This window comes from Columba livia, chromosome 5 (assembly GCF_036013475.1).
Source record: "Columba livia isolate bColLiv1 breed racing homer chromosome 5, bColLiv1.pat.W.v2, whole genome shotgun sequence".
In the NCBI taxonomy this organism is placed as follows: Eukaryota; Metazoa; Chordata; class Aves; order Columbiformes; family Columbidae; genus Columba; species Columba livia.
The window spans coordinates 67051204-67075592 of record NC_088606.1 but is presented as its reverse complement, the minus strand read 5'-3'; the positions used below and the strand labels follow the sequence as shown (position 1 = coordinate 67075592).

The window sequence follows — 24389 nt, the reverse complement described above, 5'->3', positions numbered from 1 at the left end:
AGGTTGAGGTTGGATCTGGGGAACAATTTCTTCCCCAAAGGGCTGTGGGTCATTGGAACAGGCTGCCCAGGGCAGTGCTGGAGTCACCATCCCTGGAGGGTTGGACAGACGGACATGAGGTTCTCAGGACATGGGGCAGTGCCAGGGATATGTGAATGCTTGGACTTGATGATCTTGAGGGTCTCTTCCAGCTAAAACGATTCTATGATTCTACTGTGTCATCTGCTCTGTTATGGGGCTGTTCTTGCTATGAGCTCCCTGAAACTTTGCTCCTAGGTTGCAGCTGCTCGCAAAAAGCCCTTTTATGGCCAGGACTGCAAGGCTGGGCCAGGGTCCCCAAGTGATTCAGGATCATAATGATGTCTTGAAACACCGAAGAGATCTGCAAGTGGGGGTAAGAGCTGGGAGAGCACAGGGGTGGACCCTCTGAAGGTGAGGTGGTCCACACAAGGGCTCTGCTCCATGGTTTGGTCCTCCCCTTTGGGAAGGTATCCAGAATTAGCGGACAGGCAGGCTGAGACAGTTCTTGAGCGTCTCAGTTCCTGAGTCCTCATCCCAATAAGTGTCAGCGGGACACAAATGGTTTGGGAGAGACATTTGTTGGGGCTGTTCAGGTGTCTCCTGGGGACTAACACGAAGCGACAAAACCTCAAGTGTCCTGCTCATTGTGGTGGCATCTGGGGGACTCTGCTGCCCTCCTCTGAGAGCAGCTCCTCTGGCAGCTCCTGCAGCTCAGAGCTGCTGTTGGGACAGCCTGACATATTTGTGCAATTTAATATGAAAGTAGATAATTCAAGGTCTAGCAGCATGGATCTCTTTTCATGTCCCCTGTGGCCTCAGTCCCTGTGGAAGATGTCAGTCTGAAAGCCCGACCTTGTGCAGAAACATGGAATAGTTTGGGTTGGAAGAGACTTTCAAAAGTCATAAGGAGGTGCTGACATCCATCCTCAGCCTCTCAGCCCTGGAACCATGCTCATTTTCCCCATTTTACAGATGCAGAGATGGAGTTAGCATGAGGGGAAGCAAATCCCCACTTTGGGAAGCCCAAAGGGCCACTCCCTGTGCTGAGTTATCTCCAGGTGTCTCTGGGAAGACACGCTGCCCTTCTTCTGTTCTCCAAGAAAATAACAAGTGAATACCTGAATAGGATGCGGTGACCATCAGTGCTCCTGTGAGGATGCCCAGATTTCTTTCCCTTATGTTGTGGGATTCATCACTAATTCTGCACATCCTGGGGGGGACCGGAGAGCTGGGTTCACACTAAGGGTGCTGCCTGCCCCCTGCATAGCACTTGCCTTGGTGCGGTAGTTAGTTTTAATTATTATTTTTAATTATCATTAATTTACTTAAGTGCTGTTCTGACATAGGGAGGGGGTAACTTGCTGCCAGCTCTACCTCTTTTTTAAAAGTGTCTTTGTTTGTGTTGTTTTTCCAGTTCTGTGGCAAATCAAGAGCCATCTGGTACCTGTAAGCTCCAGCTCTGAGGTGGAACTGGCACGTGTGTGTATTCACACAGCGTTCATTTGGGATGGCACGGACCAAGCACAGGATGTCTGCGAATCCTGCCCAGACAGCTCAGAAAATGGACAAACTGACCGTACATCACTGGATTCTATTGTTTTTATTTTTGCCATCACTTCCTGACACATCTTTGCCCAGGAGAGATGAGCAGAACGGGAGCGTGACACGTCTCTATTGCTCTGATGTTTCCATATCTCCCTGCGACCCAAGTGCCAATCTCTGCCTGACCCTCCGCATTTCCACTCCCAGGAGCCTGGAGGATCACATATCTCTCTTTTTCCCTCTGATATTGCTCAGTTCAGTTCGTACCAACACAAAAAGGAGGGCAGAATCCTCACTGAGGTCCTCTTTTTTATGCTTTAGCCACTATGGTGGGGATTAGGTTCCAAAGCAAGGGCCAAATATGTTGGTCCTAGATGTCATCTGTAGGTACCACCTGCTGCCTCACTACAGATGTTGCGGGAGGGCTGCGGGGCTGAGAAGCTTCTGGTTGGACAAAGTGACCAAATCAGCCAGGAGAAAGGAAGATCATCCTAAAAAACCGAGGGAGCTCATTTCCCTCGGAGTTTCCCAGCTGCTCTTCTCCCTTTTCCATCTGGGTTCAGGCTGAGCCCTTTTTTCCAAGGATCATAGAACAGTTTGGGTTGGAAGGGACCTTCCGAGCTCATCTAGGTCGCTCTCTGCTGTCTGTCCGCAGCTGAGAACCAGCATGAACAGCCGCGTTTCTGCTGGGTCTCTGCCCAGTGATGCGATCGCTCTCAGCAGCATCCACCCCAGCGACCCAGCGCTGCCGCCCCAGGAGCACAGAATTACGCTTTATCAGTGTTTTCCTTCCAACCTCTTGCCCTGGAGGAGGAGCTGCACTTTGTTGGGGGGTCAGGGCAGATCCCCTCCATGAATCGCAGCTTTGAGATCCCAGAGGGCGGTTGCTGAAGCTGTTGCAGCCGGTTCGGTAACGCGGCACAGCTGGCGGAGCCGGGGCACAGGAGGGGAGCGAGTGGGTGGATGGAGCCCGGGGTTTTAGGCCATTTGTTTTCATTCTCATTTTCATGGCAATAACATCCGCTCTGGGCAATTTGCTGGGTCAGGGCTGCAGCCCTGCTTTCCAAGATCTGAGATAAGCTCTGTTACTCCTTCCCTTCCCTTCCCAGCCTGGGTCTGGATTGGCTTTTTATTTTCTTTCTTTTGTCTTTTCCTTTTTTCTTTGTTTTTCTTTCCTCCTTTTTTCTTTGTTTTGCTTTCCCCCCTTTTTCCCCCCTTTTTTCCCCCTTCCGCCCCCTTTTTTTCTCCCCTTTTTCCCCCCCCTTTCCCCCCCCTTTTTCCTTCCCTTCCCCCCCCCTTTTTCTTCCCTTCCCCCCCCTCTTTTTCCTTCCTTTTTTCCCCCCTTTTCCCCTTTTTTCCTTTCTTCTCTTTTTCTCTCCCTTCCCCCCTTTTTCTGTCTTTTTTTTAAATCCTTTTTTCTTTTTCTTTCTCCCTCCATTTTTTTGTTTGTTTGTTTTGCTTGTGGGTTCTTTTTGGATTGTTTTTTTTTGTGTGTTTGTTTTATTTTGTGTGTGTTTGTGTGTGTTGGTTTGTGTGTGTGTGTTTGTGTGTGTGTGTGTGTGTGTTTGTGGTTTGTTTCAATTGCAGCAGGGTCTGGACCCCTGAGCAGCCAGGGCACCCAGGGCAGGGCTGAGCCCCCTCCCATGACCGGTACCACCCATGTGTGCTGGGCAGGGTGTCCCAGCTGAGCGCCGCTTTTGCTCCGCAGCTCAGTCTTGCACCTTGTTTGAACCAAACTCGGGATTCTGAGTCCTGCTCGGGATCTAGAGGAGGGGAGTGAGCAGGTCCCTCCCAACACAAACTGTTCTATGATTTTATGATTCTATGGCCTGGGGGACAAGTAGTGTTGTGCAGAGGGCACGGAGAAGGCAGCAGCTTGCATGGTAACCCTCCACTTGTGATGTGTGCTGAGCCCATCCATCCATCAGGTTATGAAGACACCTCAGGGTCTGCCCAGGTTTCCTCAATCGTTCTGCCTGTCCTTCCGGCTGGGAGCAAGGGGGAACATGTGCCCCTCTCACCTTGTGACCAGTTATTTTTTGCAGGCGACTGGGGTTCAGCATCCCCACCACATCCTCTCTTAATGCTTCCTGTCTGCATTATCGGGTGTCTTTTCTTCCTGCCTTTGTTGGATCCTGGAAGTTCTACCTTTCTTATCTGAGGACCCTCTGTCCCTGCCAGCTGGGACTTGGGAGTTAATAATTACAAAGACTAATGACTTTCTGGTGCTGTCTTGCAAACCTGAAGGTCTTTCCCCTCCTCCCAAAAGCTCCTTGAAGATAACCAAGGTTACAGCCATCGACACAAACCCCTCTGAGACTTCAGGGCATGGGGTCAGCCGCTGTTGTCACTGTGGGTCCTGGCCATGGGGCAGAGCAGGGCTGTAGATGACGTGGATACCCAGGAGAAGCTGAGACAGGGCTTGGGATCTGCAATGGGTACAAGGATCACCCGCTCCAATTTCCCTGCTTTTGGCATTGTGTCTGGCACTGAGGAAGAGGATGGGGCAGCTGAGACTGGGGTTGGAGCTGTCCTGGTGTGTGAAGGCTCGGGGGGGACAGCGCTGCCTGGAGCAAACCCCAGGGCAAGGTAGGAAAATGGGAAATATGGGGAAGGACTGATCTGGAAAACATATCTGAGGGTGGCCTGCAAGGCAAGAGGCTGGTTTTGGTCCAGTGTGGTGGGCTGTGGAGTGGATCAGTCATTTCCAAACACCCCGGGAATTACCTGGGGCTGATGCTTTTTGCCCCCATTGTGCTAGCAGAGCAAAACAAGCAAGGAAAAAGTTTTCAGGATGAGTATGCACCTTTTAATCACGGAAAGGCTGCAGTAAGGTCTCCCCGCAGCCTTCTCTTCTCCAGGCTGAACAGCCCCAGCACGAAGCACCATCAGGCTGATCAAACCATCGCACCGGGGGACCGGCCGAGGGGACGGGACACCGGGTCCGGGGGTCACGGGTGGCCCCGCGGGTACGAACCCACCCCGTGTTCCGTCACCCTCCCAGCACCGGGCTGCGGGAGAGGGACCGCGTCCCGGGACACGGTGAGATGGGTCGCGGTCTCGAACCCGGGTCCCGAACCGCGGTCCCGAACCGGCCGTTCGCTCCGCGCATGCGCGTCCCCCGCTGCTCCGGGATCACGTGGCGCCCCCGCCGTTCCCCCCGCGGGCGGCGGGATCGCGTCCTTGCGGCGCCGCCCCGGCAGCGGCTCCGGCTCCGGTCATGGGGGCGGCGGCGGCGGCTCCTCCGCACTGAGCAGCAGCGGGACCCAGCATGCGGCGGGGGTAGGTCCGGCAGCGCGGCTCCCCGGGCGGGGAGGCAGCGGTAGCGGCGGGGTCTGGCCGGTGGCGGGGCGACCGGGTGATACCGGGACCTGGACCGGGAGAGCGGGGGGAACGGGCTGGGCGGCCCCCGAGCCTCGGCGGGGGCGGGGATGGGGGTGTCTGGCCGGGAGCAGCCCGGGCTGAGCCTCCCCTTGGGCTCCCGTTGCTTTTGCTTCTTTTCCTTCTTTTTATTTTTTTTCCCTTTTCTTTGATTTTTAACACCTTGAGTCCCCGCAGCTGCAAACCCCGGTCCCCACACCTGTATTTGTCCTATCAATTAAGGATCTATAAGGTTGTCTGTCCCGTGTCCTCCAGCAGACATCAGGACACGGCGGCTGATGGAGATGCATACAAGAGTCAGGAGCTGTGATTTACATTATAATGGAGCAGACCAAACAAGCTGTGATTTATGTTATAATAGAGCAGACAAAACGCTTTGCAGGAAAGTTTTGCGAGCAGTGCCGTACGACGGGGATTCTGTCGCCATCGGGATGGAGAAGCAGGGTCCTCTTTGCTAATCTGAGCTCAAGGGATGAACCTGGAGAGACCCGCAGGCTGTCGCTACGGGAAATAACTCTGCGGCATCAGCCCTGCGGGAAACTTGTGGGGCCTGCTGGAAAAAGTGCCGATCCTGCACATTTTTTTGCTTTTTCTACAGAATCCAACTTTAGAAAGTTGGTTTGTTTTTGTGTAGGTTTGCATTTCTCACGTCAGCGTTGGGACCTTTAGGATATGATGTGTTTTCCTGAGAAAGTCGCCGGTCAGAGCAGCGATAGCAAGAGTGTGCGAGCGAATGTGGTGGCATTTTAGTCTTTGGGGGGGTTTATTTCAAACCCCAGCTTTGAGATTGGGGTTTTTCTGGGCAGAAGCCAGCACAGCCGAGGCATTTGCGGGGATTCTATTTGCACGGCTTGGAGAATGTACTATTCCGTCATGAAAAATGGGATGATTTTTAGGATGGGTTTTGAGGTCCCTTGGCTCTAAGGAGTGTGGGTGGGACTGTTCCATTCCTCCGTGTCCTCCAGTTTTCTTGCGCAGTGTGTGGAAATACCCTGGAATACCTGTCCCGAGACAAACAGCTTTCATCTGAGAACTTGAGAATCATAAAGAAACAACACTGTGGGTTTTTTTCCTGTTACATACAGATTAGATTGGCTGTCTTAATAGTTTAGTGGACTGTTGAAATGTTCCTTTTCCTTGCTGCTGCTTTATTACATTTTTTTACTAGCTGCCTGTTTTGAATCTGGATTTTACTTTACGCTTGGGTTTGGTTTTTGTGCTGATGACAGAAGCTGGAGGTGCTCAGACTGGCCAGGGCCCTTCTGCTGTTTTTTCCCCTCTAATGCAGGAGAACCTGGAGAAATGTGTCCTCTGCGACTTTATCTCATCTCAAAAGTCACAGCGGAGAGGGCACCCACTCTGCCACCTGGAAAACGCTTTGGCTGTTGAACAAACCTCTCTGTTTGGTGTTTTTCCCCTGCTCCGTGGCAAATCCATTGCAGAGAACTTCCCCTGATCCCAGTGACAGGGATGAACTGGTCTCATTATGTGCCCACCTACCTGCTATGGGTTTAATTCCTTCCTTTAGGTCATTCTCTTGCATGATCCCCTTCCTTAGTGTTTGGAGCCCTTGGAGACCTCCTCGTCCTGTTAGCGATCTCACTGTTTAGGTAAGCGAGCTGTGTTAGCTATTCTTGACCTTTCTTAACCATTTCATTTCTTCTGTGCACTTGTGCCTTTGCTGTGCTTAACCAGACAGAGCAGCCTGGCTGGATGGAGCGATCCTGGCACACTCAGGACACCGTGGGGGTTCACGCTTGGAACACCATGGGGTTCACACTTGGAACACCGTGTAGTTCACACTCGGAACACCGTGTGGTTCACACTTGTGTGTTCTCCTCCAGCTGTAGATGTCCGGGGGTTCCCGTTGGTCCTGGCTCGCTCGCTCAGGCGTGTCCCTCCGTGTTTGTGCAAATGGCTTTTTATCAAGCAGTCCCAGCGTGCTGAGTAGCTCAAGACGAATTATCTTTGCTTGGAGGCACCATCTGTCCTTTTTACCTCTGGCCAAACTGAATTTTATTTTTTTGCCCTTTCCCCTTTTATGTTATTTCTCCCACTTCCAAATTTAATTGTGTCACCAAGAGTTTGCCCCGTGTGATTTTCCACCTGCTTTCCTATGCTACCTGACCTAAATTAACTGCTAAATGCTGCTTCTTTCCCTCTTAGAGAGACGACTGTGGACAACTGTTGCTCATGGCAGCTTTGGTGGGCTGGAAAGAGGCAATTTGAGTGGGAAAAGTGTAATAGCACCAGGCTGTTGCTGGGTTGTGTAGCCTAGGAGAAGGTCTGTCCGTTGTTGGTTTGGCTGTTTTTTGTGCTTGGGTGAGATGGGGGAGGAGACCAAGGCTCTTCTGAACTGGACGTGGCTGAGGAGATAAGCCCAGTGTGGGGCTGGAGTCAGGGCAAGGCTGGAACACAGGACGCAGGCTGCATTTGGGAGAGGAAAACGCAGAGGTTGGGGAAAGAGAAGAACAGAGAGTGACCCTAACCGGAGGAAGGTGATGGATTCTCTGCAGGAGAAGGTAGAGGCAAGAAGCAGGAGGCAGAAGGAGCGTGTGGGACGAGGGGTTGGTGCTGTGGGTTCAAGGGGGCAGCCCCACGGCTCAGCCCAGGCTGCTGACCCAGAGATAACCTGCAGCAGGTTAATCCGTAGCGCTGTGTGTGTCCCATGGGGTGGCTGGACGCAATAAGAAGCTTCCACTTGATCATTCTCCTGCTGACTTCAAATGGCGAGTGACCACATGGGGACAGTTTGCATGAATAAAGGACGATGCACGCGCTCCAGGATGTTGCAATGTCCTACCATGCAGGCTCTCAAGCCTCTGTTTTCTTCTCTTAAGATCCCAACGGCTGCAAAGCCTCCTAAATTCATCAGCCTCTTCCAGGGGCTGTGTTGGTCTGTGGAGAGGGGCCACAGAAATGATCTGAGGCTGGAACAGCTCTGCTGTGAGGACAGGGGCTGTTCATCCTGGAGAAGAGAGGTTGGACGTGGATTTGTTGTGAATGTTAGGGGAAAGCTGTGAATCACCACCATATAGAGTTTCACTGTGCTGGTTCCCCACAGCCAGGTCAGTTTTGAAGAAGACACCCAGAAGCAACCGGCCGTGGGACCCTGGAAGACACTGATGCCATCCAAAGGCAGCAAGGAGGAGCCCGAGACGGGGAGCCAAGATGCTGGAGGTGCGGATGAGACCCCGTCCACCGAGCAGCTCAACGTGTCCCGCCTGCGCAGCTCTTCCGTGGAGATCCGTGAGAAGGGCTCTGAATTCCTGAAGGAGGAGCTGCACAAAGCACAAAAGGTAAAGCCCCGGGTTTGTGAGAACACCTGAGGGTGGTGGCTCGGGTTTGAGCAGGGAGGGGGGATTCTTAGAGGCGCTGCTGAGGGAAGCAGGGTCTGAAATTGGTTGTCCTGCAGTCTGGAGCAGCCAGAACAGGGGAGAGATTGAGCTGAGGTGGCCATAAAGTGCTTTGGAGCAGGACATCGCTTGCTAGGTTGACCCAGACATGTGCCAACATCCAAATTAGTCCTGGAAACGCTGCAGCAAACAGCTTGAGGCAGCAGTGCTTACTGTGAAGCCTCCTTGCTAATGGCAAATGAGCAGTTCCAGCCTGAAAAGCTGGATACAGCTTGTGGAGGGATGGCTTTGGTGACACGATCCGTGCTGTGATGGGGGGGAAGGGTGGTTATTGCCGGGTGGGGGTCTGCTCCGAGCTCACGTGTCCCTCTCCGTTTCCTCAACAGGAGCTGAAGCTGAAGGACAAAGAATGTGAGAGATTGTCCAAAGTCAGAGAACAACTGGAGCAGGAGCTCGAGGAGTTAACAGCCAGCCTGTTTGAGGTACCACCCTCTTCCTTTTCCCATCCTTTCTTAAGCTAAGCTCGCATCCAACTCCTTTAAGACAGGCTTTCCCTGAACTTCCAGCCATCCCCTCCCACATTTTCCTCCTTTTCCCTGTTCTTTCCCCCTTGGGGAAGCAGAGCTGGGCAGTGTAGCAGGCAGAGCCGCGAGCAGGGGCTCGTACCTGCTCCTGGGGAGCAATTTACGTGCTTTTCTTTCCCCTTTAGCAGCCGTGGGATGGCATAAAGAGCACAGCAGTTATGGGTCTGCACATCTGGCAGCAAAAACATGTGGGGATGCCTGTAGCTGGAGCTAAGCTTAGTTCCCGGTCCCTCTCCCGTGCCAGTTCTGTAATAGAGATGATTCCCTGGCTTGTGTCAGCCCTTGCTTGGGTAGGAACAAGCTGGATACTCCTCTGCTCCAGTGAGTGTTCAGAAGGTTGTTTGGGTTTTTTTGTTTTTTTTTTCCTAAAGTGATTCTTGCCAAACTCTATCCTGGCAAAATCCCATTTACCAGCAGCTCTGATGTCTGGATCACACTGGGCAGTGAGAAAAGCCAGAGCCCGTCTGTGCCTTTGAAATGCAGGCTGGTGCTGGGCGCCAGGGCCCAGAGAGCATCCCCCTCCTGGAGATTTGGCTGTACAAAGATAAACTGAACCTAGAGATAACGCAGCCGAGGGCTGTCCCCTTCCTTTGGTGGCCTTGGGCAGACGGTTTCCAGACAGCGCTGCGGGGAGGCCCATGTTGGGTCTCTCACACTTCTCTCTTCCATGGGAGATATTTTTTAAGCCAGGCTCTACCATTTGGTCCCCGCCTGAGCTGCGGCTCCTGCTGTGTCACAGGGAGGGCTGGCTGCTCCTCCAGAGAAGTGGGAGCAAAGTGCAATAACAAAGTCAGGCAAGAGCAGTGACCTCACCGGTGAGGAACCAAGATGCCCAGGCAGCAAGTCTGGATCAGGATCTCTGCCACAGGGGTCAGAAAACAGTCCCATGATCAACCAGCGAGTCTGCAGCGACAGCACAGGACTGAGATCAGGTCGGGAAGGCAGCGTAGTGAGGCTGAGTCGAGGTCAGAGTCCAGAGGTGTTGGACTGGGCGCTTTGATGTAGCACAGGTGGGTGCTCGTGTTCAAACCTCCGCTTTAAAGTGATTCCTAAGGGCAAGGAGAGGCAGGCCCTGGCTTCTGGCTTTCTCCACAGCAGCCCCTATCAGTGGAAGAGGTGACCTTGGACTCGGCCAGCTAAGCTCTTTAATGTAGCCAACTCCACTCCTAGAAGGCGGATGCGCTCCAGGCTCTGGCGCTCAGAGCCTTCTCTGGGCAATCCTGGGGGAAAGCTCTCCCCAGCTGGCAGAGTTAAACCCCGGGATGTGGCAGTGGTGTCTGTCCCCCTGCCCGGAGCCTGTGGTACGGCAGAGCTCTGGCCTGGAGTGATGTGCTAGAACAGGCAAACTGAAGTTCTCTCTGGTGCAGGAAGCGCACAAGATGGTGAGAGAAGCAAACACTAAACAGGCAGCGTCGGAGAAGCAGCTGAGGGAGGCACGAGGGAAGGTGAGAAACGCACTTTCTGTGACTTTATTTTTGTGTTAATTGGGTACCATCCCTGCCCAGCCTGGCCCCGGTGCTGTGTGGTGGCTGGAGGAGGGTAAAGCGCCTGCAGCTCAGTTGCTCTATGGTGCTGCGTTCACTCTGTTCCCGCTCCAGTGGACACTGAGTGAGGGGGAAAAGGCATTTGATCCAGCTCCCCTTTGAGAAATGGATGCCAGGGAAACCACAGAGAAGCAATTCGCTGTTTAATTGCCCCAGTTGTGGGGGTGGATAGAGCAGAGCTGGGGTTTCCTGACGAGGCTGCGTCACAGGGCTGCTCAGCTGGTTCCTTCTTGAGGAGAGAGGAATTTCCTCTGGGTTTTGGGGTCTAAAAAGAGCCTGGGGCAAAATGTGCTCAGACAGAGGAGCAGAGGGACGGGTTCCCAAACAGCTGCTGTTCAGCCCTGTTTAAAATTCTGGGTGATGGTGGGTGTTTGGGAGAGTGGGGTGAAGGATTCATGACTGTGCTTGCAGCTGGTTCCCCATGGCTTTAGTGTTTGGGGTGCAGCAAGCTCGAGCTCAGCAGGTTCTGATGGCGCTGTTGGCTCTGGCCTTGTCTCCTCAGATCGACATGCTGCAGGCAGAGGTGACGGCTCTGAAGACGCTGGTGATCACATCCACACCTTCCTCCCCGAACCGGGAGCTGCACCCTCAGCTCCAGAGCCCTTCTAAAGCCGTTTTCAGGAAGGGCCACGGGCGAAACAAGAGCACCAGCAGCGCCATGGTCTCGGCCATCAGCCAGAACGTGACCCCAGAGCCCGTCAGTCATGAGCGCAAGGAGGTGGGTGAGCACCATTCCCAGCACCAGCCCTGGAGCCGCCACCGTCACCGGGAGCTGAGTCTGACTTGGGGTTCCTGGAGAGCTCTGAGGTTTCAGTGTTAGGAGAAGCTGTTTGTGCAGCAATGTGGCTTGTTCCCTAAATTTGTGCTGAGGCAGGCGCTGGAGGGTTTCCGTTTGGGGGGGTTCTGGGGAGCACATTGAAGGCTGTGTCAGGACAAGGGCCAGAGGAAGCAGTTGGGGGATCCCTGTGGTGCATGGACGGGTCCGGGAGTGCTGGGGGTGGATGTGTCAGGAGCTGGTTCTCTGCTGCACCTTGGCAGTTGAGTCTTGGCGTGATTTGCTGTTGTTTCTTTCTTCTCTGCCTGGTTTGGCTTGGGCGTCAGGGCATCACATCGACCTGCAGTCTCTGTCGCTTGCTCTGTGTTCTTGGGCATGTTGCTGTTACACAGTATCCCAGTATGTTTGGGATTGGAAGGGACCTCAGAAGATCATCCAGTCCAATCCCCCTGCTGGAGCAGGAACACCTAAGTGAGGTCACACAGGAGCAGGTCCAGGCGGGTTTGAATGTCTCCAGGGAAGGAGACTCCACAACCCCCCTGGGCAGCCTGTTCAGTGCTCCGTCACCCTCACTGAGAAGAAGTTTCTTCTCAAATTTAAGTGGAACCTCTTGTGTTCCATCTTCATCCCATTACCTCTTGTCCTATCATTGTTTGCCACCGAGAAGAGCCTGGCTCCATCCTCATGGCACTAACCTTTTATATGCTTATAGACATTAATAAGGTCCCCCCTTAGCCTCCTCTTCTCCAAACTAAAGAGACCCAGCTCCCTCAGGCTTTCTTCATAAAGGAGATGCTCCACTCCCTTCATCATCTTTGTTGCCCTGCGCTGGACCCTCTCCAGCAGTTCCCTGTCCTGCTGGAACTGAGGGGCCCAGAACTGGACACAATATTCCAGGTGTGGTCTCCCCAGGGCAGAGCAGAGGGGCAGGAGAACCTCTCTGACCTACTGACCACCCCCTTCTAACCCACCCCAGGTACCATTGGCTTCCTGGCCACAAGGGCCCAGTGCTGGCTCATGGTCATCCTGCTGTCCACCAGGACCCCCAGGTCCCTTTCCCCCTGTTGTTCTTTTTGCAGAGCGCATGGTTAATTAATTACATTTAATTCCTTCGTCATTGGAGGGAACTGAGCAGGGAAACACCCTGAGCATTTCTGAATATCTTTCAGACAAACCCTGCTTGATTCCCTTTGGTTGATCTTTTGATATATCCCGCTGTGCTGTGACCATGGTATAAGAAACGCTTCTCCCTGCTTGCACAACCTTTCTGTCTGGGAACATTCTCCATGCCAGATGTGTGCACAGCTGTCCTGGGGAGCAAAAAGGAGGGAGCTTATGGCACTTGTTCAGGAAGAATGAAAACGCCTGAGGGAATACATCTCCTTAGTGATTTTTCTGGGAGCTGCAGCCTCTGTGATGAAGAATTATTGAGGAAACACGAAGGTACCTGGTCACTTGGCTTGTGTGAGAACATATGCAGGAATTGTGAGATCAATGCTCTGACTGAACAGGGCTGTGCTGGAAACACCAGTACCATCTGCTTTTGGCAGTGGATTCAATGAATGTGCCTTGTCAGCTTCTGCACAGTGTTCTTGCCAGAGTTTGGACCAAATGCTTCAGGCAATGTTGGCTGTAGCCATTGTCCTGAGACAGCAACAGCGACGAGAGATGAAGTTGTGTAGCTCTGTTTGCAGCCAGAGAGGAGCAAAGGATGTGTCAAAAACAAAGCCAAAGGAAAAAATCAGTAACCTGGAAGGCCTGGTGCTCCGGTTTCTCCTGGCCAAGCAGGGAACAGTCCAGATGCTCTGCAAGTTGGAGTCAAGTGCAGTCAGCTGGGAGCTGCTTTGAGGGCCAGGGAGAAAAAGGTTTGGATCTTTTTAAGGTGACCTCTCCAACGTTGACCATTCCTCCAGTCACAGCAGGGAAGCTCCAGACTGGGAGCCCGGTTTGGTGGAGCCCTGACCACCCTCTAGAAGTCGCCCTCTGCCTACAATAAACCTTTCCCTCGTTTTGCTGTTCTGGGCTCAGTCTCAGCAAAGCTCGTGTTGACGATCTTTAGAGAAGCGCTGGCTCTTGTAAGTGACTCACTTGTTAAGGAGTTGGACCTGGCATTTCTTTGTGTGGGTGCAGATATCCCAGGGCTTAAAATCCTGGGGCTACAGCTTCCAAAGTGACCAGTAATTTTATATTATCAAGGGTTAAGTTGTTAATTTCCGCCTTGAATTCCTTAGTGGCTCGTGTGGGAGGTGATGAAAGGGAACCTGGCGTTTAGAGACTCTGTGGAAAAAAATGTGCCCATCCTGAACTGAGCCTAAAACGCCAGGATTTCTGTTCCCTTTCTGCGCCTCAAGCTGAAGCGTCGCTTGTGGCCCTGGGATGTCTTGAGCAGCAGGTTTAGTAGCTCCCTGCAAGGGAGGACTTGGGCCTTTCTTTGTACCTTCTGTTTTGTCTCATGGTTTTTTACCTCCCTTTCTTGCTCGTCTCTCTAAACCTTTTCCTTCCCTGTCTGTCTCTTCCTCTGCCCTCCAAGTCTGGGTTCCCCGCTCTCCTCTCTCTGCTCCTCTGTCTCCTCCCTGGGAAGTCCATCCACATCACCTATGAACCCGGCTGGCAGGACGTGGGGGCAGATGCTTCCTCCTCCTTGCGGCAGGTAACGGGGGTGGGGTGGGACCCGGCCGCCTCTCGCACTCCCTGCCTTTCAGTCCTGGCTTCCTTTTATGCTAACCTCCATTTCTTAATTTATTTTGGTTTTGTGGGTTTTCTTTTTCTTTCTCAATTTGTTTTCCCATCTTGAAGCCATGTCCTGGTACCAGGTGAGCAGTCTCCATAGCTCGAACCCAAACCTTCACTCACATTCTTTGTGTCACTCCGGGGGGTTTCTTTTAGTTCTGTTTTTCCTTTTGGCAGCTTTACCAGGAGATGCCCCATCCGTCAGGTTGGTGCTTTGGCTAATGATCCATCCAGGTTTAATCGTTAAGTCTCCAGGGCTGCAGTATTTTCAGCCAGACAGGGATGGGAACAATCTCTGTCCCCAAGTCCCTTTTTGCCGAGCAGCGATAACACTTGTGTGCCCAGCTGGAAAAGGCTACGAGTAGATGTTGTTAACAGGAAAGGCTGCTCCTACTCTTGGAGTTCCCTTTGAGAGACCTCCTTCCCTCACCCCACCTTACCTCTGCAAGCCTGTGGGGCTGCCCAGCCTTCCATTACATCTGCTACTCTGAATACATTTTACCTTTTGCTCTCTTTACAATTGCTGCATCTGGGTCTGAGTTCGCCTAGTTAAAAAACATGTTTAGTGAATTCTATTATATCAGGTTTATCTGAAACTGGTTTTGTATTTGCGCTTATATTCCTATTTATAGTAAATTTGAATTTGCGCTTAAATCATACCACATCACAACTAGACTTTAAAGGCAGCATCCTACAAAATAAGTAGGAGAACTCCAGTTACTAGAGCTGTTGCTCTTTTAGTTTGAAGAATTAGCAAAATAACAGTATACTGTTTTATACAGTGAAAACTATAACACTTAGAAGCTGTTCTGAGAACTTCCTTTGTCACAATCCATATGTTAGTTCCAAAAAGATAGATTTTTTTTTAATAATTATCCTAAACTGGCATAATCCCCAGGTTTTAAAAACAAGATTTTATTTCCCACTGAAACAAAATGGAATGTTTTCCAATGCAGGTTAATAAAAATCTTCTCTTGTTTCTTTCCTAATATGTACGTTGGCATTTAAACCAATAAACATCTTCCCGCTTTACAAAATGTGAAACACCAGAGTTCTGGGCTTGGAGTGGGTTTTAAGGGGCTGGGTAATGCTGTGAGCTCACACTCGGGCTCACTGAAGGTGGTTCTGCTGCTGGCTGTTTATTGATGGCTATTTATTAGTGGCTTTTTCCAATTCATCATATTTTGGAGCAATCCTTTCCTTGCAGAATGAGCCCAGAAGGGCTGTGTCGGTGGCACAGAACTGCTATGGGTGGGAGAGGAAACGTCCTTGGAGAGCCAGCTTCCCGCAGACACTTCTGTGCTGTCTGAGCCTTCCAGATGTTTCATGGTTAGGTTACCGGCACGCTATCAGATATTTTCTGATATAGTATCTCTCCCTCCACCTACATTCCCTCTTCCCGCTCCTCTTGCCGCAGGTCGACTCCATTTTATTTGCCGAGTTCCAAGCCTGGAAGGAATCTCCAACTTTGGATAAATCCTGCTCTTTCCTGGACAGAATTTATCGAGAAGACGTAGGACCTTGTCTGGACTTCACTAAGCAGGAGGTGAGCGCAGCAAAAAGAGAACGCAAACCCACGCGGTCTGGCAGCACCCAAGTCGCGCTTTTCTATAGGTGACCTTTGCGTATCCATCATAATTTGTCTTTGGCGCAGCTGTCAGAGCTGGTGCGAGTGGCCGTGGAGCAGAACACGCTCACCATCGAGCCGGTGGCTTCCCAGACGCTGCCTGTGGTGAAGGTGTCGGCAGAGGAGTGCGGCGGACCAAAGTAAGGCGCTCACAGCATTCAAATTTGATATGTCTAGAATACCTCTATACATCACTAAACAAACATTAACCATTCAAGTTCAAGCTTTGCGTGTGTTACTTGTTTACTGGGGTGTATATTAAACTGGAACAGCATAAAACCAGAAGCGGTGTGCTTAGAATAAATTCAATAGTATGGACTCAATCTATAAATTTGAACAATTCATTATACCAAATGCCAAGAAATTCAGGTTATGGATAGTTTATGTTGAATAACCTAACAAGGTGCTTTCAAAACTGAAACAATGTATTCCAGTTTTATTGTAAATGTATCAACATTTCTGATTCTGGAATACAAAAGTCAGCTTCAGTTACCCATTAACAGTCTCGCCTGAATTGAAATGCAAACAAAGAGCTTGTTACGGCCTTATTCACACCGCAGTAGATATCCTAATAGCACCAGAAAAGCAGAGGTGCTGTGCATGAAGCCTTATTCCTGCCGCATATACTTCTGGTCGTATAGTTAATAAATTAAATTTATTTCCAGAGCCATCATTAAGATTACAAATCCCCTCTAAATTAATTCAATACATATTTCTGCTCTCTTTTGGTTCTTGTACCATCTGGCAGAGCTCAGCCAGGCCTCGCTCAGTCGAGTTGAACTGTTCCGGCGGCTTAGCTGAGCGTTTTCTTAACATCTGACCTGTGCTGGTTCAGCTCAACTCGTTAGCTGAGAAGGGGAATTAGCTCAGCTCAGCTGATGCACTAGGGTTGATTATTTTGGGGAATAACCCAGTGATGTGTTAGTGCGCCTGCCTTGGAAAGGTTGTTATTTTTCTTTCTCCCTCAAGGTGGCAACTTGTTTAATGTTCTCTGAAGGTGTGTTTGTACATAACCCAGGTTAAAGGATTAAGTCGGAGCTGCGTTATCTCATGTTCTTTCAGCTTGGAAGCTCACCTTGCACTGCGACCTTGCTGGTGCGCCGGGTGGGTTTGAGTCTAGGCCAGAAGGGATGTCCTGTTGCTGTGTGTCACCTTCCCCACCCCACGCTGTCCCTTTGCCATCAGAATCGGGGCTATCGCTGCTCCAGAGCTTGTCCAACAACTTGAGGTGGCCTCAGAGATGAGGAGCACAAGCAGGAGCAACATGACATTCCAGACAAAGACAGGGGATTTTTATCCAGCTGTTGAATTTAAGCTCAATCAGGGTTTTCTCTCTTTGTTCTTCCTCCCTTGCCTTCAAGCAGAGCACCTTCTGAGCGGTGTTCCTGTGACAGTAAAAGCTGCTCACGTACAGGTTTCCTACCACTCTCTTGTGCTTTTTGTCTCATTTCTAGGCAGATTGTTCCAAGAACAACCCATCCTGTGTTTATCCTTACCAGTTTCCTTTTGATTTTTATTTGTTTTTTATGTCTTCACAGTGGGTTCCGGTCACAAATTGTAATGTAAGTGAGATATTTATTTTTCAGTCAGTGATCAAAGATCCCTAATCCATTAACAAGTTACTAACTTAGCGTAATTCAGCAGCTTTGAGGCTAGAGCTGAACTAGACTAACTTTTAACCCACGCAGACAGGATGGTAAGGAAATCTTGCTCTTGGCAATAAAGGACCCAAAAGGAGTTTGCTCCCCTTTGTTTCCCAGATGCAAAACAATGATTTTTGCAACAGTTTGAGGACTCTAGACAGGCAGGGACTGAGTTGACCGCTAAGTGATGTTACCTATAGAGAATCAGAGCAAAATGCTGGCCAGGAGGTGCTGGGGACATCTGATATTCACAATGACATGTCTGGAAGAGCGCCCTGCGGTATGTGGAGTGTTGAGGGCAGGTGTCCAAGCACTGTGGTTTAGATTACTTCTACCTATGGTTGTAATAACTAGGGTTACACCAAGTGGTGCCAACCAAGCCAAGAGCAACCAGCAGGAGTCTGTTTTTCCCCGATGTACTCAAATTCAGGACCCCTTAAAGGCATCTTGTTGACAAAAGCATTGCTTATCCTGCACCTTCTGAGGATTTGATCCCCATAAGGTGTGTTAACATTCGGGCAATGATTACTTCTCCTTGCATCTGAACACTTCCAGCCCGTGCTTCCACTCTTAGCTGATATTTGCCTTGGTAACAGTGGAAAACAAGCACTATTCGGCTTGCAAATAATGGAAGGAAATGGCAAGAAATGAGAGACATGCCGCACCCTTTACTTATTATGTCTTTTGGTGGATTTCCTGGGGGCTGAGCTGTCTTGAAAAGTCTGTTTTCTTCAATCTCCGTACAGTTGTGAAGCCAAATTTCTTCCCTGTCTGCATAAAAAGGGGTCGGTTCTGAGGAGCTGCCACACTTCTCCAAAGCCCCCTGAAGTCAGTACAAAGCCACTCCGTGTGGCCTCAACTAGGTGAGCTTCAAATCAGGCTCAAATTAATTAATAGGAGCCTAAAAAGGCTGCAGTGCGGCTTGGTTTGAGCTCTCAGCATCAGCAAATCTGCTCAGATGCTGGATTTACCTGTTTTGAGCCCAGGTTTGGTCAGGGGAAGGGTACAGCCTTGGTTTGCTTGGGCGTGGAGTGATTACTGGGTCCAGATATTTAGCCTGAGGTCTCCTAGACGTGCCGTTTATGGGATCTTTTGAGAAGAAGCTCATACAAGCCAAGGTTTTTCCCTCTTCGTGCTGAAATGACACAGCATCTGGCTTCTGAGGTCCCCCTTCCATCTCTTGGGGACAGTCTTGAGGTCGTTGGATTGCTTGTGCTCTGCTCTGTCATTAGATTGCTGAGGGTTTAAGTGTTTCTTTTCATTTTCTGCAGGAAATGTGCTCTGAGCGGCCTCCCCAGGACCTGCAAGCACCGCATCATGCTGGGGGACTCGGGGAATTACTACTACATTTCACCATCCTGCAGGGCCAGGGTGAGTCTTCCACCTTCCCAGGGTGCCTCAGCCCTCCAAAATCATTCCCAAACCCCGAGGTGGAGGAGCCTTTGGGTCAGCCCTCAAACACACAGAGACCTGTGGGACTTGGGTTTGTTCCTGAAGTCAAGGTGGCTCTTCACTGATGATCTCCAGCTCTGCCTTACGTTCCTTCAGAGCGTTCGCTTTCCATGGTCCGATTCAGTACAGGGCTTTGATTGTTTTGCTTTATTATTATTTTTTAACCCTCCTTTGTAAAACACAGTAGTTTTCTGCTCTTTAAGTGCTGGCTCTGGTTACCGTTCCGGTACAGATCAGTAACTCGGGTGGCTCTGAGAACAAGCTGTCCTTTCTTTGGAGGGAAGGGAGAAGGTGAATGATCTGTTAATGTTGCTGTTGGGGCTCTGATTCAATGGAGCATTGTAGAAGCTTATTCTTTCCCCAGTTGCACATCAGGAGAGCTGATCCTGCAATGTGTGACTATTCTGAGACAAAAAGTTGGGTTTGGGCATGAACTTAAGTTGACTGATTTTTGCTACTTGCACTGAATTACTCTAATGTGTCGTGAACCCTTTTACCTCCCTGCACACACGTTTTCTGCACAAACCTTTAACTTCAGAGACTTTAATGCAGTCAGGGAACTGTGCTCCTTGAAGGAAGACCATGGACTTTGCTCCCACATTTAGTGGCGATCACTCACGTCTCAGATCTCCGTTAGGCTGCAGTTCTTCCACAGTGTAATATCTTGCAATGGGCTTGCAAATGTCTAGAATTTTGATTTTTATTATGTTTAACCCGCTTTCTTCCTGTTTCTTTCCAGCTGGTGGTACGTGGTACTATAATAATTCATTTCTCGGGTGCTGAACGCTGAGCTCTCCTGCTGGGTGCTGTGGGAGCCTCTTGACAGGCAAAGCAGGTTATATAGCTGATTCCTTGATTTTCCTTCCCTCCCTCAGATCACAGCAGTGTGCAACTTCTTCACCTACATTCGCTATATCCAGCAGGGCTTGGTGCGGCAGGATGGTAAGAGGGAATGCTTTCTGTGGGACGTTTGGGAGGAATTAAGAGGTTCTGTTCAACATGACAGGCTTGGGGTATTCCCTGTGTCTTTGAGAAATGGTTAAATGACAAAAAAGGCATGAATTGATGCGCTTATTCTTTGCTTATCAGCCTGTTGGGAGGTTTTTCCCTGGGGTGAAGCTGGTAAGGGGTGACCTGATGGGCTTGTCCTGCTGGACCCTCCATGTCTTCCTCTAGACATGAGAAACTTTTTACAGTGAGGGTGAATTTTTTACAATGAGGGTAAAATACTGGAACAAAAGCCCTGGCCCAGGTTGGATGAACCATCCCTGGAGACATCCCAGGCCAGGCTGGATGGGGCTCTGAGCAACCTGAGCTGGTGAAGAGGTCCCTGCTCATGGCAGGGGTTGGAATAGATGAAATAGATGAGTTCTGAAGGTCCCTTCAACCCAAAATATTCCATGATTCTGCAATTCTATCTCTGTTTCCCCCACTTGGGGATGCACCTGGCTGGGCCGCACTGAGCGCACAGCCCAACATGAGGGGGTGTCCAGCTGCGCCTTGCTTACCCATTCATTTTATTTTGTGGTTTTTTTCTCCTCTTCTTCTCTCCCCCCTTCTTGTTTTGCAGTGGAGCTGATGTTCTGGGAGGTCATGCGGCTCCGGAGGGAGATGTCCTTGGCCAAACTTGGGTTTTATCCCAGCGAGATGTAAGCGTGGAGGGAAACTGCTCCTGGATGAACGGCTGGTCAAAGGCTGTTTGCCAAGCAGCTGAACGCGGCGCCTCTCCCGCCATGGGCTGCGCTCGCTCCTCATCCTCCCTCTGCCTGACGCTGATCAAGGAGCGAGCAGCACAAGTTCCACCTTCAGCTGTCCCGCTTGTCCAACTGTGACTGGACCGGAGCTGCCCTGGCAGCTGGGCTGGCCTGGATGCGCTGGGGTGGCCGCCAATGGACTCTGCTCTACGGAGTCTCCTATATGCAGTGTATATCCATTTAATTTTTTTTTAAACCTTTTGTTTTTATATGCACTCTGCTTTGGCGTAGTCTGAGGCCAGCCCTGTGCAAGGCAGGCGTCCTGGAGCCTTCTCTTTGTAAGCAACTCTTTCATGACAGACGCTGGCTGTCTGTCCAGCCATACACAAGGTCCTGCTGGCCACTTATTCCCCTAACAACCCTTTAATCACCAGCAGAACACAATAATCTTCTGGAGAGACATAAGCAGCCTGTTTGCAGGTACTCGCTCCTTTTAAAGGAGTCTGCAAGAGAAGCTTTCTGCCAACCAAGTCACAAAGAGGGATTTGTTTCTGTGTTTTTTAGCTTGCGATTTGGCACTGGGGGAATCCAGGCCGGGGGAACAGCCGGAGCAGAGGTCGGAGCTTTGCACCTGGGGCCTTGGGCAGAAGAAAATGAGTGGGGATATTGCAAAACTCACAGCTGGCTGCAGGATGTTTTCTCCTGGTCTAGAGATTCTGACAGTCCTTGGTGCAGAAGTCCATCCCTGTGGTGCTCTCACATCCAAACCTCACCCACAAACAGATGCTTCTGAGCTGTTTCTGCTCAGAAGGAGCTTTGGGCAGTATTGTTCTGAGTGTTTAGATAGAAACCGTGATCCCAGGCTGGGTCCTTTGTCTCCAGAAGGAGCGTGCCCAGCCTGGGCAGTCTTAAAGCCCCGAGATTTCTTCCCCAGTGTTAGACCAGACCTAGAGATGCACATCCGCTGGGAAACCCAGTGTCTCCTGGGCTGCTGTGGTTCCTGTCGGCTTCAAAACGCGCTGGGAAGGATGTCCCTAAAGCTGAGGTCAGCTCTAGCTTGAGCTCAGGCTTTTCTACCAAACTGTGTTAAAGCCATGACAGTGTTTTATAGCCAATTTAGCCCCTGTGAATTCAGCTGAGCCACAAGGCACCCTGGAGGTTTCACCTCGTGTGACATTTCTGTGCTCTTGACTGGCCTGTCACCCTGTCCCTCTGCCATCATCTTAGCAAGTCAGTGCCCAGAACCCCATCCCCATCTCCATTAAGTTTCATCCTCTCCTGGGAGATGCTGCAGTAGGAGCTCTGTGTCTTCAGTGGAAGGAAACCAACAGAGCTGCTGGGTTCTTGTCCAGGGGAGGGAGGAATAGATGGGGGAAACAGAGGTTTTTTGGTTGGGAACCTAATACAAGGACAGTTCCACAGCAGATCTAAGAACCTTCTGTGGAAGACCCCAATGAGCACAAGCTTTCCTGACCCTGAGCACACTTAAAATATCCTTTCCTTATGACTATATGGGCACGTGATATTGTTTGCTGAGGGTTAGTAGCTACGTGAAGTATGAGTTATCATCCCCGGAGCTGGGAGAACACATTCCTGATGACACAAAAGCTTTGAATCCACCTCAGAAAGGGCTGAGCCACGAGTCCCAGTCGTTAACACCCCAGTTCTGCCTTTACTTCCCACAGCTGAGTGATGCTGCTCCCCCTAAATAGAGAGGTATGTACATCTGCTGCTTTTCACCAAAGGAGTATGTTTCCAATGGGGAGTAAAAACCTGGACAGTGAGTCTTTGGGTAAGAGTCTGTTTGGGTCTTGAGCTGGTGATAAACCTGCATCTCTTGTGGTGGTGGCTGCGGAATTGTGGCAATTTGACACCAATTTTTCCAGAGGGGAAAACAGAAGTATCTTTTCCCAGTTGCAAATTTCAACTCAGGTAAATTTGATTCCGTGGCAGTTTATCCTTGTATCTGTTCCCCCTGATCTACATGTCCTGTGCCATCAGCTGCAACATTGCACAACAGAGGTGGCTGCATCGCAGCGCTGGGAATGAGATGGTCTCTCTGTGGATGAGATGGTTTGGTTTGTGGGTTTTTATTTCCCCGCCCCAGTGTCACTTTGTAAAGCACTTTGAGATGGAAGGAATTAGAGAAGTGTGTTGTATAAGGTCATCTTGCATTTCAAACAAAGCAGAGAGAATAATTTGTAAGTGAATATGAAGTCAGTCCGTTAGCAGCGGGATGGTTGCACCCTGCTCTTTATTAAAAGGAAAATAAACATTTGTTATTAACCTCTTCAAAGGTCTGGTTGCTGTTCTGGGGTTGGGTTGGTTGGGGGGTGTGGGTTCAGTAGCCAAGAGAAAAGTTTGACTGATACCGTGCTCTGTGCTCCTCTTGCCACTGCGTGTCCTAAGGGTTTTTAAAGCTTTAAGGGATTTTTAATGCTTTTCTTGCTCAGTCTGTCCCTTCTGTAACTCCCTGCCTTTGCAAGGGGACTAAGTGACGGTGTTTTGGTAGCAAACAGAGTTTTATCCCAAGCGTTTCTTGGGACAAGTTGGACCTTGAAGAGTGTCCTGCCAAACTCACCCCTCTGTCTCCATATCCCTTCCCTGGTGCGTCCGGCATTGGCTGCTTTCTGTGCTCAGATGATTCTAAAGTTGCTTTGTGCTTTTCAGCTCCTCTGCTTTCCTGCACTAAGCAACTAAATTTTGTCTGGAGAGCTGTCTCCGGAGTGGGATGTCAGTTTTATTTGTATCTTTAGGACCCTACAGAGCCCGTAGTAGTTCTTCACAGAAGCTTCATCCTGCCATGTGCAGCATGTCTGGCAGCCACAAGAGGGCACAAAGAGACCAGGCAGGGACTGTCCACCCTGCGAGAATGAAGCATCTCCAGGGTCCCCTACCTGGCATCACAGCTGCCCTGGCTCCTGCAGCCCCTTGCAGGCAATGGGAACTGGGGTTAGATGGGTACCAGTCTCCTTGGGCGACTGGGCAACTAGTCTGATGTGGAAAGAAAAGGAAGAATTTGGATTTCTCGAAGGGATTCTTGGTTAAGCCTGAGGAACATTGCAGAGGGATGAGGCTGTGAATGTCTCGTTGCGTCTGGGTCTGTAGGTGTCACCTCCTCACTGTCGTTCATACGGACTGTGGTTTAGAAGCTTCTCTGTGGCTGGTAAAAGAACGATGTTGTTGGCTCTAAAGCTTCTATGGTCTGAGAAGACATCAGCCCTGTCCGTTATCATCGTCTGCCCACCTTGGCCACCAGAGCTTTTTCTGCTGTCCTCCCTCTCACCAATAAACCATGGTCCAGTTTCCAGAACCTCTCCATGTTCTTTGAACAGATTCTCTGCGTTTTTTGGTCTGTGCTGCTGGATGAAGAGCATTTCTCCATGGATTTGTCCCACAACGTAGTACCTGCTAGCTTGTCCTAGGCCAAAAAAAGAGCTTCAAAGAGGTGGTGGTTCAAACATCTGCCTTCCTAGATGTGTTTGTCTTGCCTGAAGGACAATGAGCAAAACCATCAGAGAAGATTTTAGGTACTTAGATGTTAATAGATGTTTAAGTGCAGGATCTAGGAGACTTTGAATGGCAAGAAGAGAGAAACCAGGATAAGGGACCTAGAGATTTGGTTGCTCATGGCAATTCCCTGGGTCTGCTGGTCCCAGCCTTTGCCCTGCCTTCAGCGTTACTCCAGGTTTGCACAGGGTTGTAAATCAGGCTGTCTTTGCACAGTTGGTCAGGCTGCCCCCACATGCACAAAGAGATACAAAGGCAGTGCTGGGGAAATTCCAGTCCTTTCAGAAATTCGGGGAGCGTGGCCCTGCCAGGACCAAGTCAACGTCCTGGCACAAGTCACCACGCGCACGTGTCACCGCGAGCCGGGGCTGGGCAGCTCTGCCAAGCCCGCACGTTCCTTATAGGAGCAGCCCCAGTGGTGCCACCGGTGCCGGCAGCCAAGTGGCCCGTTTTGCTGTTTATCAGGTCAATATTTCCACATTTGTACGAGGGCAATTGGGCTCAAGCTGAAAGGAGCTGAAACGTTGACT

The 24389-nt window shown here is 50.6% G+C and overlaps 1 protein-coding gene across 17 annotated transcripts; it reads left to right on the top strand.

Annotated features, from left to right (window-relative positions):
- Positions 1-4682: 4682 nt before the first annotated feature.
- On the top strand, positions 4683-22639 carry RAB3IL1 (RAB3A interacting protein like 1). Of its 17 annotated transcripts, XM_065065576.1 has the most exons (13): positions 4713-4845; positions 6473-6554; positions 8009-8243; positions 8687-8782; positions 10252-10329; positions 10931-11146; positions 13734-13853; positions 15351-15479; positions 15588-15700; positions 17015-17122; positions 18475-18574; positions 19531-19597; positions 20226-22639. In XM_065065576.1, exons 3-13 carry the CDS (start codon positions 8070-8072, stop codon positions 20306-20308), a joined length of 1284 nt encoding a protein of 427 aa, XP_064921648.1. In that variant the 5' UTR covers positions 4713-4845; positions 6473-6554; positions 8009-8069; the 3' UTR covers positions 20309-22639. The 17 variants fall into 17 exon arrangements, 16 of the variants coding, with proteins under 16 accessions (XP_064921649.1, XP_064921646.1, XP_064921651.1 ...); XM_065065577.1 differs by lacking the exon at positions 6473-6554 and having other exon boundaries at positions 4683-4845; positions 17099-17122; XM_065065574.1 differs by lacking the exon at positions 6473-6554 and having other exon boundaries at positions 4683-4845.
- Positions 22640-24389: the final 1750 nt, after the last annotated feature.

What these genes read in the sequence shown, in the direction of transcription:
- RAB3IL1 (XM_065065574.1), top strand. An exon ending in CTTCCTCCTCCTTGCGGCAG is followed by an intron (nt 13,854 to 15,350) that starts GTAACGGGGGTG and finishes CTCTTGCCGCAG; the next exon opens with GTCGACTCCATTTTATTTGC. An exon ending in TGGACTTCACTAAGCAGGAG is followed by an intron (nt 15,480 to 15,587) that starts GTGAGCGCAGCA and finishes TCTTTGGCGCAG; the next exon opens with CTGTCAGAGCTGGTGCGAGT.